Source organism: Idiotropiscis lumnitzeri, chromosome 20 (genome assembly GCF_059441095.1).
Source record: "Idiotropiscis lumnitzeri isolate Australia: NSW breed Sydney's pygmy pipehorse chromosome 20, RoL_Ilum_1.0, whole genome shotgun sequence".
Taxonomy (NCBI): Eukaryota; Metazoa; Chordata; class Actinopteri; order Syngnathiformes; family Syngnathidae; genus Idiotropiscis; species Idiotropiscis lumnitzeri.
In genome coordinates this window covers 12839449-12856657 of record NC_142410.1, presented here as the reverse complement: position 1 = coordinate 12856657, position 17209 = coordinate 12839449, and the positions used below count along the sequence as shown (strand labels likewise).

At 50.8% G+C, this 17209-nt stretch overlaps 3 protein-coding genes across 4 annotated transcripts; 1 reads left to right on the top strand and 2 right to left on the bottom strand.

Annotated features, from left to right (window-relative positions):
- Nucleotides 1–202: 202 nt before the first annotated feature.
- Nucleotides 203–4899, bottom strand: asb3 (ankyrin repeat and SOCS box containing 3). Of its 2 annotated transcripts, none has more exons than XM_088284885.1 (11): nt 4578–4899; nt 4291–4510; nt 3792–3962; nt 3597–3709; nt 3204–3384; nt 2678–2855; nt 2218–2424; nt 1527–1637; nt 1213–1404; nt 932–1065; nt 203–580 (listed from the first exon to the last, which is right to left on the bottom strand). In XM_088284885.1, exons 2-11 carry the CDS (start codon nt 4496–4498, stop codon nt 423–425), a joined length of 1653 nt encoding a protein of 550 aa, XP_088141011.1. In that variant the 5' UTR covers nt 4499–4510; nt 4578–4899; the 3' UTR covers nt 203–422. The 2 variants fall into 2 exon arrangements, with proteins under 2 accessions (XP_088141011.1, XP_088141012.1); XM_088284886.1 differs by having other exon boundaries at nt 3252–3384; nt 4578–4895.
- On the top strand, nt 4784–9946 carry c20h10orf88 (chromosome 20 C10orf88 homolog). Its single transcript, XM_088284887.1, has 8 exons — nt 4784–5086; nt 5728–5881; nt 6188–6394; nt 6808–6868; nt 6999–7205; nt 7429–7515; nt 7623–7816; nt 9210–9946. Exons 1-8 carry the CDS (start codon nt 5080–5082, stop codon nt 9394–9396), a joined length of 1104 nt encoding a protein of 367 aa, XP_088141013.1. The 5' UTR covers nt 4784–5079; the 3' UTR covers nt 9397–9946.
- A 563-nt stretch (nt 9947–10509) lies between these two features.
- LOC148317876 (serine protease HTRA1B-like) lies at nt 10510–15276 on the bottom strand. Its single transcript, XM_088284837.1, has 10 exons — nt 14720–15276; nt 13184–13286; nt 12994–13108; nt 12840–12929; nt 12571–12765; nt 12439–12471; nt 12066–12180; nt 11893–11950; nt 11043–11138; nt 10510–10872 (listed from the first exon to the last, which is right to left on the bottom strand). The coding sequence occupies exons 1-10, from the start codon at nt 15165–15167 to the stop codon at nt 10704–10706; spliced, it is 1422 nt and encodes a 473-aa protein (XP_088140963.1). The 5' UTR covers nt 15168–15276; the 3' UTR covers nt 10510–10703.
- Nucleotides 15277–17209: the final 1933 nt, after the last annotated feature.

Below are 17209 nucleotides of genomic sequence, written 5' to 3'. Positions count from 1 at the left end.
AATGGTGCAATTCCATTCGTCACCTTCCTGGAATGCAATGCACATTACGACAGTCATTTTAAGCAGTAATCATGCCACAAATGGGCGGGAAAAAAAGAGACAAGGCTTGTTCCATATGCAGTGACAGATTAAAAATCAGCACGCCACCTATTTGGCCTGAGTTGGATGAAAATGATCCACATTTTGGATGATTGACAGACACTTGCACCGATGACAGAATTTATTGAGCAAATGTGGCAAAAATATGAAAAGAGAACACGCAAATTGATTGGTAACAAACTATGCTATGAATGTTTTAATATCAACACAATTGAAATCTCTCAGGGTTGTCCATGTGATTAGAGTGTGTGAAAACTTTTTCATTTCAAACTCGCTGCTGCAGATGAAATAGGGACACGAGCAAGGTGCACCCTTGCGAGACGTTAGAGGGCCTCCTGGGCGATGTCGCTGAACTGCAGGAAGCGGTGGAGGCACGTGGGCACGGGCAGCCTGGCCACCACGTCCGTCATCATCACCAAGTCGGGTCCCGTCAACGCCCGGATCCGCAGCCGACACAGGTGCGACAGGTCGGGGACCGTGTCTGCGTGGGAAATATGGTGACCTTTCAAAAATGCATCCTTTCGTGTTCTAAAGCACTGCGCTCCTCTCCAAGTTCATTCACTTAAATATCGCATCAATGCTTGCTTATCTATCAACGTCAGAGTATTTTGTGTTCAAATGACCTTAAAACTAGGAGAGCGTGAAACTAAAAAACAAGGCTTCACCGGTCCTGGATTGGTCGCCAGCCAAAGCTCGGACGCGTTAAGACAATCGCCTTTTCCATTTGACACCGAAGCCAATTTCGATTCTCCAATTCAGTTTTTGGAAGGTGTGAGGCAGCCTCAGGAAACGTGCAGCGCAAAGTCATCGAAACAAATGTGAGAGTTGCTACCAAATTGTAGGAGCGGTCGCCAGGTCAACTGCGCCCGTCTTCGGCACAGGACGGCTTTGAAAGGGGGCGCCATCGTTGACCAGTTGACAAACTGCAGCAGAAAGTTTACGACCTCGCTGTCGGCCACCTCCAGACTGGAAGCACAAATAAGGCCACGGAAAAGGGAGACAATCGCACATTCACTTCTAGAAATGATGTCGGACGAGCGACGCGTCGCAACAATAAGATGAAAGCTTAAAAGTCAAGCGAGCAGCAGGCCAAAGAGAGACGCACACACGCACACGCTTGAGTGCAGCAGCAACTCGGGTTCCAGTCCGGCCTTGACGAGCGGCGACAGCCAGATGTCGGCAAACGCCGGCCGCTCCAACGCCATCATCAACATGTCGTCAAACTCCGGCAGCCTCAACGGCGTCTTGCTCGGGCGGCAATCTGCCACCGAGTCGTCGCTCAAGAGTCGCGGGGGATAAAGCCACCTGCAAGTCAGCGAGCACGCCTTCTTTATGCAACATCTGTGATGGATGCCAACGGGGTTTCCAGCGCTATTCAAGATGGCGCTGAGCCACCAAGAGGCGGTTGTCGCGTGGCTGTTGCTCACCGGTGCTCCAAGACCAGCTCCAGCAGGTCTGCGTCGTTGCAACCAAACACCAGCCTCCACTCGACCTTGCACAGCGCCGCTCCCGCCGCCAGCAGCAGCCGGGCCGTCTCGCTGCGAGCAAGCACACGCAAGGCGTCACAGATGCACACGGGCGACTTACACACGGCTGCAAACCAGCCCCCAAGTTGTCGTCGTCCTCAACTTTTGGGAACAACATTTGCTTTTGCCAGGCCAAACCTTCTGGGTGTAATTTCACTGTTGACCAAAAGAGGGCAGAATTCTAATTTGTTTGGCACGAAAATGGAAAGTCAAAACGGGACTCAATTCATCCAGCAAACTCTTTGCTTCAAGCTGCACTCTGCAAGAGTTGGCCTTTACAACTTCCTTTTCAAGTCAACGTTTATGAATTACACATCTTCTAAAGAGCAGACCAACACATCAGCAGTTCACAATGGCTATTCTTACAAATCTCGGAAAAAACTATTTTCAGTCTGGAATCGAGTTTGAATTTCCTGCACTCTTACTTAGAAAGTCAAAATGATGCGGAGTGCAGCTTTCAGTTCACTTTGTGTGAAATTTGCTTCAATCCTGCTTTTTACGCCGACAGAAAGTGACTTTTACAATGTGACAAGAACATTGATGTATTTGATAGGCCGCGAAGGCGGAGTACGCGTCCTGAGTGCGGGCCTGCCTGTGTCCCCAGTCTAAGGCGAGGGAGAGCGGCGAGTGCAAGTCCAGGAGGTCGTTGCAGTCCTGGCCGTCGGGGCTGAAGCCTTCGGCGAGCAGCAGCTCCACGCTGGCCACTTGGCCGCCTTGCACGGCCAGGTAGAGCGGGCTCACCATGCCCGCGTCGCGGTCACACGCGCGCGCCGTGACGCCCAGCAGCCGCCGCAGGATACTGTGGGCGGAGGCGGATGCTCACACACCAATAATAGCAGCGTAGCAACACACTAAATCAGCATCAAGCGCAAAAGAGGAGCTCGCAGGCAATCACGGAAATACGTCTCGCACGTCAATGTATTGGCAACCGTTTCCACTCTTTTGTTCTCAGGCCAAAGACATGTCGAAGACAAGCGTGGCGCTTTGGCATCTCCCATGACACTTATTTCATCTTACTGGCAACAAGAAAACGAGGCGGCGCGATTGGCTACCCGAGTTGGCCGAACTGTGCGGCGGCGTGGATGGGCAGCTGGGGCCAGTCCCGGTTGCACACCATGTTGGCGTCGGCGCCGTGCTCCAACAGGAAGTCCACGCAAGACATGTGACCCTCCTGGGAAGCGACCAGGAGCGGCGAGGCCAGGTCGGACGCCTGCGCGTTCACGTTGGCGCCTGAACAGAAAAAAGGAAGAAAAAAAAACAACTCATATTTCCGTTGCCTCCAAAAAAACAAAGACGGACGGCATAGCAAGTCGCACGTTTATGACCTTTTTATTTTGCCATGCGTTTTCTACAATATGCTTAGAATAAGACTTTCTGGAACGCATCCCTAAAAACGAGGTTGAGGAATTCCTCAGTCGGTTTGGAGAATAGACAAAAGCGCAAGATGCCTGCAAAAAAAAAATAAAAAAATGAAAAGATACAGCAAGGTGACGTCCACTTTTCTCTATGCGGCCCTCGCAGGCAAACGTTTGGATAACTTGACCTCATCCCAACAGTGCTACAAAACGGCCAGCTCACGAGAGAGCGGCCGGCGAGCGATGGCTCTCACGACACGGAGCGGCTCACCGGCGGCGACCAAGACTTCCAGACATTCCCGCCGACCGTGCTGCGCAGCCAAGAAGAGCGGCGTCAACTGGTAGTCGTCGAGGGCCTCCAGGTCGGCCGCCTGCACCAGCAAGCGCACGATGTCCACGTGATCCTGCAACGGCGCACAAAGTACGTCAGGACCAACAATGAAATGTGGACAGTCGCGTTCCGAAATTTGTTTTTTCAACGGATCTGTGAATGAGTACGCCCATGCGTCCTTTGAAAAAATTCTAATGTGGTCACGTTTGCCTGCGTCTGATTTCATGAAATGAACCCACAAAACATTTGGACTATCTGCCCGTTTGTGTGTGAGTGTTTAATGACCTGATAGACAGCAAGATGAAGGCACGTCCAGCAGGAGGCCGTGTGCGATCGGTTCAACTTGGCGCCCTTGGCCACCAGGAGCTGCACCACGTCCTTGTGACCTTTGCTGACAGCTGCCGAGTGCACTTTTTGATACTTTGCGCCATGGATGCAACACACACACAAACGTACGCGCAGACACAGATGTAGATTTACCCGTATAGAGAGGACACGAGAGGTCGTTGGTGAGCTGGTCGATGTCGGCTCTGGCTTTGAGGAGAAGGCGGACGGCGCCCAGGCGGCCGCTTCTCGCCGCCAGGAAGCAGGCCGACTCGCCCTCGTGTGTGGCCGAGTTGACGTACGCCCGGAAGCCCGACGATGAGCCGGCTGCACACATTATAACCAGCAAACCCATCGGTTGGTCAGTCGATGGCTTTGTTTGGTTGAGATAAGGGCATTATTCGTGATTCTGGTGCGTGGGTCCTGTCTGTGTAGTATGTGGACATTTCTTGCCCTCATCATTTTATGATGCAGTGTAGCCGTTGCTTGGCCTCTTCCAGCTTGCCTGGTTTTAAAGAGTCCCAATTTATTGGAGATTTATTTCCGGACAAAGCTTGTATCATCTTTAAAAGATGTTTCCCAAGATTGTGTTTTGGTGTCAATCAAGTAGACTTTGAAGCTTTTAATCATGATCACAAAGTGCAAGTGCACCTACCCGTCCTGGCGGCCGCAGAGAGGATCTCCTTGAGGCAAGCCACCGTGCCGGCGGCGGCCGCCTCGTGGATGGCCCTCCAGCCCCGGTTGTCCGCCAGGTCGACGGTGCGGCCCTGACGAATGAGCCACCTCAGACGCGTCTTGCAGCCTCGGCGAGCGGCGGCGGCCACGCTGGACACCGAGTCTTCGTAGCACTCGCTGAAGTCCATCCCGAGACGGCGCTACAACAGCGGCGACATGTTGGAGGCGAACACAAATGACAAAGTTGGGGAAAAAAAGTGACTTTACCCAATTGTTAGAAGATGGTTGGGCTGAGTCGGAGCAGCTCAACGAAGCCAACAGCGAGCTCAGTCTGGGATGTTTTGATTCGACTCTTTTTCGTCACGTTGTCGTCTGGTGACGTAACAGCGACTATTAACAATACCACTCGATGACGACTAAATGGGTTAAAACCCTACGACAACAATGATTTTGGAATAAAAAAAGTAAAAAAACAAACACAATGATTTTGGAAGTCATAACGTGCCAAGAAGAGTAGACGCGTATTCAAACAAACAAAAAAAAAAACACACAGTCGCGTTTTAATGACGTAATCAGAACGCCCCCGGAATCGCATCGCGAGGTGTTTCTTGCCCAGCGGGAGCAGAAGCCACTTGGAAAAGCCCCTAATTTGATGTATTTTACCCGATTAAACGATTGTAATGGAGTCGGTTGAAGGTTGAACCAACTGGAAGACATGCGAAGACTGAAGACGATATATCGGCGTCATTAACAGTCGCAGGCGGGAGACATGGCGGGTAGGAAAAGACCCCTTTTAACATTCTTCCTCTTCATCTTCGGACGGAGTCGACGTGTGGCGGTCTCGGTACCAACACTGACACCAGGTCCAGTTGACTGGTCACTCTTTGTCTGTGTGCGCACTGACATTGACTGGCGACCAATCGATTGTTTGTCTAAGAACGTGATACAAATGGGTTGATGAAAATAATAATAAATTCACGTTGTATTATACAAAAGTGAAAATATATTAAAAGCAGGTAGTTTATTCACATTTAAAATAATTTTGGGAAAGGCGCGGTCCATCAGTAATACTGATTAATAAAAAGAAAATTAATTGAAGATGCCCATCCCTGACATCAGAATCGTGAATGTTTTTTTGAGATAGTGTAGCACTTCTTTTGGAGGGCTCGCAAAGTTAAAAAAACGGAGTCACTAATATTGTACAGTTTCTACAAGAAAAAACAACAACAAATAAATGCTCATCAATAAAGTGTGCGTCACAATATTGATCAACAACCAGTCAGTCCTTGTGTGCCCTGTTACAGAATTATTTGGAAGGACAACAACAATTATTTTTGGAGAAAAGCTTTTTGAGGAGGAAATGACAGTTGGGTGTTGATGACGGTGTAGATGACAATGTTTCCCTTCCTCGCCAAAGTGGCGTCTGGCGTCACGGTGGACGTGAAGACCACAGTGGCGTGGCGGTGTCAAAGGGCAGGCGGCAGCCTGGCCGACGTGGTTCTGGCGGTTGACGTCACGCCGCCCGATGACGTAAGCAGCGAAGAAGAACAGAAGCTGGGGCAAACATTTGGGTAAGCTCGCCACCGCCGCCACCTTTTACCATCTTTTAGGCGAAAGCGACTTCTGTGAAGTTGCCGTCATTTAATTCTGAACAGCCGTTGAGTTGCAAGCCGTCAATTTTTGTTGCACGTGATGTCCTGCTGGCCATTGCACGTTGTGTTGCTCCTTTTGGTGTGTGCACCTTGGCCAGCAGGGGGCAGTGTAAAAGAGTTCCAGAAACTGTACAAAGAGACAGTCCCAGCTTCTCAATACGTCCTTAATGAGTTGTTCTTTGCGGAGGATAAAGAATGTGTTATTTTTGGACCCACATCTCTCAGGGGCGACGGCATCCTGTTGGAGCGAACGGACGGCGACAACGGCGAGCCCTGCGTCCTGACGCTGAGCTGCGCCCCCGCCGGCATGGCCGCCATTGGCCGTCTGACGCTGGTCAGCGAGGCGCGGACCATGGAGGTGTACCTGCCCACGGGGGAATACTGCGGCACGATCCGGGGCCACAAGCTGGACCGCATCGGGCACGGCGACAGGTCAATAATAAGCCGTCCGTCCCGTTTCATTGCCCGCCCGTCATGGGGCATTGTGATTTCCGAGGAATGACGTGATCGTTAGACGTTTATCGGAATTTAAGTGTCGCATATTGATAGTGCCTATCGTGTTGATCAAGAATTATTGTGAGAAATTATTAACATGATCAGATCAAGGTGGATATTGGTTGATTGGTCCTCCCCGATTGCCATTATTATTGATAACTTCCAATTTAAGTCACCAATTATTGATTTCCCAAGTGTGTGTGTTTGCACTGACTGCCCTTCACATCGTCAGCCACGGCAAGAAATCGCCGTCATGAATTTCCAAAATCATTCTCAACGGGAACGCTTGTCAACATGTGGCTGAAGCGTCAAGCAAAAGCGTTCGTGTCGTTTTCTTTTTGTGCGGGCAGAGGACCTTTCTACATGAAGCAGCTGAGCCTGGACGACGCGCCGCCGGCATGTGACGTCAAGGTGCAAAAACAAAAAAAAAAATTGAGCGAGTCGGTACTGGGAAAAGCCGTAAGAATAACCAGACGGGAACTATTTTGGAAGCTTCCTTTCTGGCGTTGTTAACGGCTCCAAATCCTACTCGCCCCCTCAGCTGCTCTCTCTGGCGGGCCGAAACAGCGTGTTGCTGTGCGGCGTGGTGGTGGCGCTGCGGCTTCTGCAGCCCGCCCCGCAACAAGATGCCGGCGCCGGTGCCAACGAAATCGACCTGCAGCGGGTCCAGAGTCTGGTGGACCAGATGGCCGGCGGCCTCTCGCCAGGGGCTCAAAACCTGATGGACATGCTGCGCCTCCAGCAGAAGGTACGTACGTGCACAAGAGCGCAAAAAAGGAGTTCGTTCTATGGACCAATTGTGCTTTGTTTGCTTCATGTCCTCATTTGCAATCGTAAAGAAAAACTGAAAATAGACTTTTGAGTCAGATTGGCGAGCCGTCGCTCTGCCACATGCAATATGGCGGCCACGCTAACAAATGGCCGCCATCTACCTTGACGCGACTGCTCACGACAATGCGTTGACCCCTCAGAACCAGAGCGGCTTGCTCTCCCTCCTGATGGGCGGGGGCCTCTTGTCCACCTTGGCCCCCCCGCCGAGTGTCGGGAACACCGCCGCCGCCGCCGCCGCCGCTTTCCAGGTTAAAGTGACAAGATTGAAAGTAAACAACTGTATTGATCATGTCAACTTGGTGAAGGAAATAATAATTTGGCATGCTGACATCAGCCTGTAGCGGACTCGGTCGGGCCGGCCCCCCAAGCGGCACCAAATGGGCCGGCGCCGGACGGCCGGTTGGCCCAAATGATGCGCCGCTTGCTGTCGGCCAGCCGCAACGACGACGTGGGCGTCGCCACGCCCGACTTGCTGCGCGAGCTCTGCGCTCAGCTGACGACACTCAAAGTGGAGCCGAACAACACGCAGTAAGTCACGTGCGCGCACGCCGCGCTTTCAGAAAGATTTTTAGACGCAGAATCGGACACTTGGCAGGGGGATCGGTCAATCTGATTGGCAAGTTGTCCGTTTTTGTCTTGGCGACCAGTCCAGGGTGTTACCGCCTTCTCGGCCAAAGTCGGCAAGGATAGACGCAATCTGAATTGTGACCCTGAAGGGCCCACATTTGGTGGTTGCCGTAGCGACCGGAACGCCAACGCGTCCGTGACAAACGGACAAAAGATGTCGTTGTGCTTGTGGCGCCACAAAGTGTTCTTTGACGGCGGCCCAGTCAGCTGAGCGTGACGCCACGCCACGCCACTCGCACAGACGGCAGCGGAAGCGCAAACGCCGAGGACACCGCCGCCGCCACTCTAGTCCTAAATCAAAACCAAAGACACGATCCAGCGTGAGTCTTGTTATTCGTTTCGTCTGTTTGTCATTCATGTGCTGGCCTCATTTGGCGACCAGTCCGTGATTTCTTGATGCGGCAGTTTTTGTGCTCAGCCCAAAGCGATTCAAGTAGTACTTTGACGCCAGCTTCATGGCACGGAACTATGTTGAAGTGTATTGAGGCGCTACTTTAAGACAAAAGTAGTGCTTTGTCACCATCTTCATGTCAATTCCTGGCATTTTCTTTTTTTTTTTTTGCAATTTACGGCAGTTGCTATTACCATATGGCAACTTGTCGAATTTCTTTTTTTCCGGCTCGACTGTCGACCAATCTTTTGCTTGAGATAATTTTGTCGTGTGCGAGTTTGCGTGTGCACATTGGTGTTTTATGTGCTGAGCTCATGTCTTAGCACATCTGTTTGGACTTGTCTTTTCCGCCTTCGTGCTGGATTGTGTGTTGCACAAGTGAAAACATTTTGGAGGAACATCAACTCTTGACATCTGCTTCGAATCGATCGTCCGCTTTCATGTGAACGCCTTCTCCTCCTTGTTTTTTTTTGTTTTTTTTCCAGGCGTGAGGTTTTGTTGTACTTCATCAAATGTCCCACAGCTGGAACCAGATGTGTCGCAGGCTCTCAAAATGTTTGGGCTGCCGGTCAGCATGGCATCCTGCTGACAATTTAGTTTTAGATTTCCCTCCGAGGGAGAAAGCACACAATGTCCCGAGAATATTCTTCCAAGTCAGCAAGCGGACCGACCGCGTGCGTCTTAAAACATCGGCACTTTGCCCTCAGCTAACGTTAGCTTAGCATCACTGGTTGCTTGCGATACACGAAAAGAAACAAAAACGCCATTAAAGAAATGAAATAAATAAGCACCTCAGAGATGTTAAAACGAAATCACCCGAGACTTTCGATCCACGTGAAGTGGAAAAAACAAATCACAAAATGTACTTAAATTGGACTTTGCTGTCGCTTTGTTGTCCGTCAGCACTTTGGACGCGTCCATGGAGCGTCGCCTGGAGGAAATGGAGCGGCGGCTGAAGGAGCACGTGGACCGCCGCCTGGACGCGCTGGAGCGCAAGTTGGACCAAGCGCTGCTCGCCGCCCTCGGGCAGGGGGCGCCCGCCGCACCGCCGCCCAGCGACACGGCCGACGCTCGAGTCCTCAAGTCGTAGCATCGCGACGACACAGCGCCGCGTGGAGTGCAACACTAACTTTGCGGAAATCTGTTGAACGGGACAAGCAGGCTCATGCACGGCAATGAAATGAACACACTTGCATGGAGCATGCACAACTAACTGTGTGTTCAATGGCAGCGGGCTTAAAAATTGAGGAGAGAAAAAACTGAATTAGTGAACTTGCTAACAGTCACTTTGCTAACCGTGTCAACTAAGCAACACAAAATGCAAAATTGTCAAACGATATCAACTGAAAAGCACATTTGGTTTTTCAGACCAGATGGTTAGTTTTTGTCTGCCAAAAGTTGGTGGCTTCAGCCAATCGTTGATCAAACAACTCGACCACTATTTTGAGATTTGATGAATCATTTTGCGATGTTGTTAAACTGGAATTTGGAGTCTCGGCCTCTCAACAGTCTTCCTTGAAAGCAGACTTAATTATTTTGACGTTTTCGTCAAAATGAGACACTTGGCCAAACATCTTTTGACGATGTTGTTGAGCAAACCAGTAACTGACTAATAATCAAATTGTTTGTGAATCAACAAACTTGACTCCTCATTATTTTGTTGTCATCTGCTGAGGTTGAAAAATGAGAAGAACTCTGCGCAGCATTTAAGGAAAAAAATGAAGCCGACTGTCCGGACATGTGGGAGGCATCAACAAATAAACATGACGTCATACTCAGTCACTTTTGCTCGTTTGACACGTCGCCGAAAGTTTCTGCTGGACAGCTTGCGGTTTGCCCGAGTCTCACCAACAACTAAAATGGCCACTTCCACTTCTGATCTTTGTTGCTTCGTTTCTGATGCCAGCGCCACAGGAGGGTGCAATGTGTCCTCCGGGCCACTAGGGCCGCTCTACTTGCAATGAAAGGTTACCATGGCCATCCAAAATAATTCTGTTCAATTTTGAGTGTGTGGCTGTGAAAAGGCACAAGAAAAACCACAATGATGCAATAAAAACAATGTGCTAAAGACTCAATGAGATAACAAAAAAAACAAAGTTTCTGTTACAAAATATTTATATTTTCTTCATAGAAAAATGGTCATACATATAAAAACAACTTCAAAACAAGTCCCCAAAGAACGAGAACAGTCACCAAGCAACCACTTGCCGGACACACAAGTAGTAACTGGTTGAGCGTGTCTTTGATGTGCGTGTGTGACAACGCGTGGTCTCCAGACTTGGCCCGTCCGTCCGTCCGTCCCTAAACTCAGCAGGTGTTCCGCCCCCAGCGCCCCCTGTCGGTTGCCAGCAGAAGCGCGTCCGGCGGCATCGGTGGCTCGTCACTACCGCCGCCACGTCACGGCTCGACGTCGTCGGGCACGACGGAGACGATGACGTCCTCGTTGCCGCGTCTCACCACCAACCGCAGCGTGTCGTCTCGCCTGATGGCGGCGCTCACGTCGCCCGCTGACGTCACGCGCTCGCCGTTGATGCTGATGATCACGTCGCTCTCCCGCAGGCCCGCACTGGCTCGGACAAATGCCGCAAAGACATCGTTAAAAACGCCACGAGGGCAATGCCAACCTATCACAATCAATGACTACGAAAACAATCTGATGTCGAAATGAAAACCAGAAATATTTAACACGGGGAGAATTTGCGTCCAAGTTTTTTTTGATTGCGTTTGCACACTCACGCCTCGGCGGGCGTCCGGCTGAGGACTTCGATGACGTAAGCGCCCGAGGTGACGTCCGGGAAGTCCGACTGTCTCTCTTTCAGCTCCTTGGCCAGACTGAAACAAAAACAAAACAACGCGTGTCACTTTTACATCATCGGAACCGCAAAGACTCATTTGTGTCTATTCTGACAGATTTTCAAGGGCAAAAATATTCGAGCAGGTTTGCTTTATGTTGTGCTTTTTTTTTTTTTTTTTTTTAACGAGATGGATGGATTCTCATGGATGAATAATGGGCTCCAGGTGAGAACATTCATCCTGATTGGACTTGATTCAGCTTTCTGCATGTTTCTTCAATTTGCATTGGACAGTTTGTGCTTTGACTTTGTTTCTTTTGACCACCACGTGCCTCTTTAGTCAATGCTGATTGGTCGCTGCGTACTTGAACGCTCTTTCTCTCGATGATTGCATTCTTTGACTTGATTCCTTTCCTCGATGCTTATTGGCCGCAAGGTAGCGTTCGTCTCGTTCACGACGCACATTTCCTCCAAAGCAAAAAGTTGACCGGTTGCTTCACTTGATTTGGGAGCGTCACCGCATGCGCTTCGATTTCATTTAGCCAGCACAACGTTGTCGCTTGCACGATGGTGACAATGCGATCAAAGTCACCCAAACAACTTTTGTCTCCACTTTCCATCACTCTGTCATTATGCGCGAGTTCAGCTTCGAAATAACAGAGCGGCTCAAATGCGAGCAAGTCAAAGGACAACATTTTTGTGGAATTTACAACGTGCTCGTTGTGTTTTGGAGAGTCGCTGCGCCACGTTGGCGAGGTTAGCAGTGTTTGCGTGCGTGCGTGTGTCGTTCTCACGTTGGCGTGAGGCTCATCATCCTGATGCCGATGTACTTCTTCTTGCCGCTGTTCCTCCCTTGACCAAACAAAAGCGTGATGAAAAACGCCGAATGCAGTCACGCCCAAAACATTGCAAACAATTCCCATTCATAAAAAATACATTTGAACATGTCACGTTTGTGACGACGTACCTTTGGCCTGACGCTCGTGCGACTCGGCGAGGAATTCGCGTATTTTGTCAGACGGGATGGCAAAGGAGATTCCCGCCGTCACCTTGAGCGTGTTGATGCCGATGACGTCACCGTCCTGCACGCACACACGCACACGCTCAAAAGTCGTTGGCATGCATTCAACCACGTCCGTCGTCCATTCTTTGATTTGTTGATGATTTTGCTTTACTCATTATGAAGATTACAAATAACATTTAAAAAAAGGAGAATTATTCAAAGAAAGTTTCCGATGTGAACCAGATATTTGAAATGTGTTCGAATTGGCGCCTTCCCTCGTCTCGTGAAGGCAGAATGGACAAAATGAGAGCAGGAAAAGCGTCGAGACGAGACTCACCAGGTTGACGAGCGGCCCGCCCGAGTTGCCGTACTGCCGCCGGGAGAGACAAAAGCAGAAGTCTCAGTCAAGGAGAGGGGGGGGGGCAAACAGTTTTGGGTTTTGTTTTTTGGGGGCGTGGCTGGGGCTCACGTTGATGATGGCGTCGGTCTGGATGTAGTCCATGTCGGAGTTGCGAAGGCCCAGCTCCTTGCCTTGCCGCTGCGTGGTGCTGACGATGCCGGTGGTGACGGTGTTCTGCAACGAGAAAGGACTGCCGATGGCCACCACGAACTCGCCCGGGCGCAACTCCGCCGAGCGGCCCAGCAGCAGAACCGGCAGCTTGTTCTGCAACGCATGAAAGTTTGCATTTGGAACCGACTTCGTCTTTCGTTATCGTTCTGATTCTTTTCAGGACTCACGTTGACGTCGATTTTGATGAGCGCGATGTCGGCCTTCTCGTCGACGTCCAAGATTTTGGCGTCAAACGTGGCGCCGCTCTTGAGCTCCACCTGCGGGCAGGACACCAAACATTTCACATTTCCGTCGGGCGGACCTCGAGCGGCCGGCGCCTACCTTGACTCGATGCTTATTGGCCACCACGTGGGCGTTGGTGACGATGAGTCCGTCCTCCGACACGACGAAACCCGAGCCGCTGGCGACCGCCACTTCCCGCTTGGAATAAACCATCCTGCGAGCGGAGAGACGGATCATTACGACGTCTTGGAGACGCGTGGCGGCCGACTCCCGGACTTTGCCGTCGTACTTGCGGTAAAGTTCGATGTGGACGACGGCAGGCGCGATCTTCTCCACCACGTCTGCGATAAAGTTGTACTTGAAGCGAAGACTGTCGGGGTTCTTCTGACCCGCTGGGGAGGAAGGAACGTCAGAGACAAGGCGACCACCGGGGGGCCCCCAAGAGCACTTTGAGGTCAACAGATACTGGAGTTGCACGTGCGTGGCCGGTCGTGCCATGTCGCAGCCGCGCCAGCAGGGCGGCGCTGTGACAGGCTCAAGTCCTCGAGCGCAACGAAAACAAAAGGCTGTGAGTCACGTCTTGTCTTACATAAGCTCTGCGCTTGCTCACGCTCCAGATGTGCTGAAACGTTTGCGACCGCTCAGGAGACACCCGCGAGCTCCTCCCTCATTCCCAATCCGTCCCAATTGCTCGCAAAGGGTGACGCTAACTATTGGCAGCCATGTTCGTGCATCTGTTGTCGTGAATGGCTTTTTGTCTATTTTTAGTGGCCGACGAGTGCCTTTGCTCAATTTCTACTTGCGAGCATCAAATTGTGCGGGCCACAGTTCTGCTTTCTGGACTTCCATTGTCTTGGTCCTGATGGGTTGGAAAGCGAAAAGAAACAAGGCGGAGCGCCGCGCTCTGACTCGTAACGGAGATCAAGTGGGGAAACGCGCTTCCATCTTCTCGTCGAAACGGCGATGATCAACGATGTCATCTCGTCCGTTATCTGATCCCATCCGGAGGCGGACGAGCCTCAACTGGGAACGATTCCGGAGGCTCCTCCCGAGTCACCGTGCCAGCGTTGCCGTGTTGACGGCGTATCCCAGCTTGTCTGCGCACGGAGCCGGAAAGAAAAATATTTGGAGCGACTCAAATCTGGGTTAAATAACGTCTGACCCACATTCGAGCAGTCGGCCGGCGATGAGTCACGACACCAAACGCGTTCCAGACCTCCTTAGAGGCTCCAAAATTCTGTCCGATCAACCCAGAAAACAACGACCGAGCCGTCGCAATTCAGTTTTTAGTTTTGGAATGAGATGAAGACTTTTCTCATGCAGGAATGTCCGACTTACGTCACCGTTTCAGTTTGGGCCAACACTTTAGGATGTTTGTTTTATTAACGCGCCGCTGCCATCGGTTCTGTTGGCAGCAACTTCAGCAAACGGACCCTCGGTCAGCACAATTTGACAATTCGCTGGCTTGACCCATTGTTGAGTTGTGACGTGACAACATTGCGTCGCCATGGTGACCGAGTGTCATTTCGATTCCAGGAGGGATGACAAGTTTAGTCTGAGGGTAAATGTGCGCAAAATTTAGCACTTTAGTTGCGAGTCAGACAAGTCTGAATATTTCATTTGGACCTGCTCTGAAAGTGCAGGAAAATGCAATTTTGCTCTCAATTTACGGGCCAAATTACAACAACAAATGCATTTGGTAAACAAACTTGATTTGATTTGGAGGCCCACAGAAAAGGAGGTGGCCACCAAGCGGAGAGTTTGACGAATACTCGCACATGCACAACTCACGCGCACAGCCGCTTTGACGCCCACCGCAACTCACCGTGGCCGCACGCGCCTCTCTGGATGGGGATGACCGGCGGCCGCCCGGCCTGAAGCGCGCGGACGCTCTCGAACCGGAGCCGGCAGACGTTGGCGTAGGTGACGCCGTCGCTGCCGCACGCGGGTTCCGGGTTGGCGCATGCGCACACGCCCGCCTTGGCCCTGCGCCGCAGCGTGCTCGTGGGCGCCACGCCGTCGCTCGGCACGCACGTCAAGCCGTCGCCGCAGCGGCGCTCGTCCCCGCCACACGGCTCGCCCTCGTCGGCCGCGCACGCCCGGCAGCAGTCGCACGCGTCCGGCGCCACCCCGGCCGGGCACTCGGCGGGCGACGGCGGCGGCCCGCACCGCGACGGGTCGCACTTCTCCTGGCAGCCGACGGCGGCGCGCTTGGAGAGCGACGAGGCGTCGGCGAGGACGAGCAGCGCGCACACGAGCAACAGCGTGATCATCGTGCGTGGGGCGAGAGTAGAAGGGAGCAAGGAATGAAGGAAGGAAGGAAGCGAGACTTAGAGGATGAGCTCGCGAAAGCTTTGACAGCTGGCGGCCAAATGAAGCTGGGCTGACTTGTTGCGCTTTTAAAAGCGCCGCTTGAACACCTCGTCTCATTGGCTGGTGACTGTGACGTCACTGGGTGGGGCGGAGCCGCGGAGCATCGCTCAATTCCAAAATCTCGCCTCACCCCCTCCGCAATTTCACGGCTCAGCATCTGCGGATGAACCTATTCGCAGATACACTTCTAAAAATCATGTCAATGATATGTTTTGTGTGTGTGTGTGTGTGTCGCTGTGATTTTGGAAACAACTTATTGGCAGTATTTTCCCCACTTAGTCACAGCAAAGTGTGAAGTATAAAAATTGGCCATCATACTGCCCCCACGTGGCCAAGAGACGCATACCAGAAAGAGCGACCCTAAATGCATTCAACTGAAGTAAAAAGTGCAATTCTTTTTGTTCTGTTTCATTCTGTCTTTACTGTGTGTTTCTATAACATTCAACACTAGCGAATGCTCTTTTTGCTCATTAGTAAACACATTCTAAAAACAATTTTATTTACGTAATCCTGCGGCGTGCACACACACACGCGCGCGCGCACGCACAGGCACTGCATGTTGTTTTTTATGAGCTCAGTCAGCGCGAGTGAACATACTTTTAGAGTTAGCGATGCTGCGCACGCCAAGACAACACCCTGTTTTCGAAGCCGCGCACGCGCGCGTGTGTGTGAGAGTGAGCATGGTGACAATGAGGCCATTTTAAGTTCCAGGCCGCGCAGCGTCATGAGCGGTCGCCGGCTTGTCGTGAGAGGACAAACTGTTTGGCTGATTCCATGGCGCCGAATCACGCGTGGAAGCACACCAACACGCTTGCGCGCCATCAACGCGGCCCACGCCTGCAAGCGCGCTAGTGCCGTCAAGGCCCCCTCCTGCCTGCACTAGTATCATCCACTCCTGTGTTGAAAGCCAGTCACAACACACTCTTCCCGGAAACTTTGCGTGTGCGGCCATCAAATTCCACTCCGCTTGAGTCAGTCAGCAATGATGTCGTCGTGCGTGCATGCGCGTGTGAGAGCAGTTGCGTGCTCAAAACTTGGATGCTGTGACACGCGTCACTTTTCACTTTGATTTTCTGTTTTTCATATTATTCTCGGCTTTTTGCTTTTGAATTCTTCTGCCTCCAGACTCGTTTTTGACCGTTGTTGTTGTTTCTTTTTCCTGTTATTACTTTTTTGTACTTGTTTTGATCTTGTTTTATTGTTCATACCTGATGATTTTTGTGCGTCTTTTTGACGCTCTTGATGTGATTTTTTTATATAGCACGTTTCTTGTTTTCAATTGTCATTAAATATTTGATATTGTTCTTGACTTGTTTTGTTTTTAACTAAAAGATTCTTGCGCTTCTTGATTTGCTTTTCGAAATGGTCAGTTTTGTTATTCATGACTTGAGTCTTGACATGCTTCTTGAATTGTATTTTTCTAACTTGTTTTTTTTTTATGTAATCAACTTGTTTGTTTGTTGTTTTATTGTTGATGTGTTTTGTATTTTGTTTATTGTTGTTTTTTTAACTCACACTTTCATGAGGTTTTGGAGTGCTGAAAAACATAAGCGTGAGGGATCACCTCAGTGTGAAATCCTTGGGTGTTACTTAGACCGTTTTAAGAATAAATAAATTATTTTAAAAGCAAAATAAAGTATTTAAAAAGTTGATAAAGGTATTTGAAAAAAACAAATATAAAAGATGCTGAGGTGTCCCCACCGTAGTCAAATCAAATGGGTGGGACCACGCGTGGTCGACAGACTTGTAGTTCCCTTTTTCTCCTTGGCAGCAAAATCTGAAGTCCACAGCGCCCTCTGCTGCTGATATCTAAAACTCAAGACCCAAAATGATACAGTCGCTTTCTGCACGCAACTTGTTACACTTGTGCTCGGGTTCGAATGCTCAGCAGGTAGCAGCGAGAACGTAGACGCACATAAAACATGTACAAGACGCGATGAAA

Excerpts from the sequence above, each read along its gene's own strand:
- asb3 (XM_088284885.1), bottom strand. The coding sequence starts at position 4,498 with ATGGACTTCAGCGAGTGCTACGAAGACTCGGTGTCCAGCGTGGCCGCC. Across the intron at positions 3,710-3,791 it reads CTCGTGTCCTCTCTATACGG|CTGTCAGCAAAGGTCACAAG; the intron begins GTAAATCTACAT and ends TGCACTCGGCAG. Across the intron at positions 1,638-2,217 it reads GCCTTAGACTGGGGACACAG|CGAGACGGCCCGGCTGCTGC; the intron begins GCAGGCCCGCAC and ends GCTTGCTCGCAG.
- c20h10orf88 (XM_088284887.1), top strand. Across the intron at positions 6,395-6,807 it reads CGCATCGGGCACGGCGACAG|AGGACCTTTCTACATGAAGC; the intron begins GTCAATAATAAG and ends TTGTGCGGGCAG. Across the intron at positions 7,516-7,622 it reads GTGTCGGGAACACCGCCGCC|CCTGTAGCGGACTCGGTCGG; the intron begins GCCGCCGCCGCC and ends TGCTGACATCAG.
- LOC148317876 (XM_088284837.1), bottom strand. The coding sequence starts at position 15,167 with ATGATCACGCTGTTGCTCGTGTGCGCGCTGCTCGTCCTCGCCGACGCC. Across the intron at positions 11,951-12,065 it reads GCACGAGCGTCAGGCCAAAG|GGAGGAACAGCGGCAAGAAG; the intron begins GTACGTCGTCAC and ends TGTTTGGTCAAG. Across the intron at positions 11,139-11,892 it reads ATGATGAGCCTCACGCCAAC|TCTGGCCAAGGAGCTGAAAG; the intron begins GTGAGAACGACA and ends TTTTTGTTTCAG.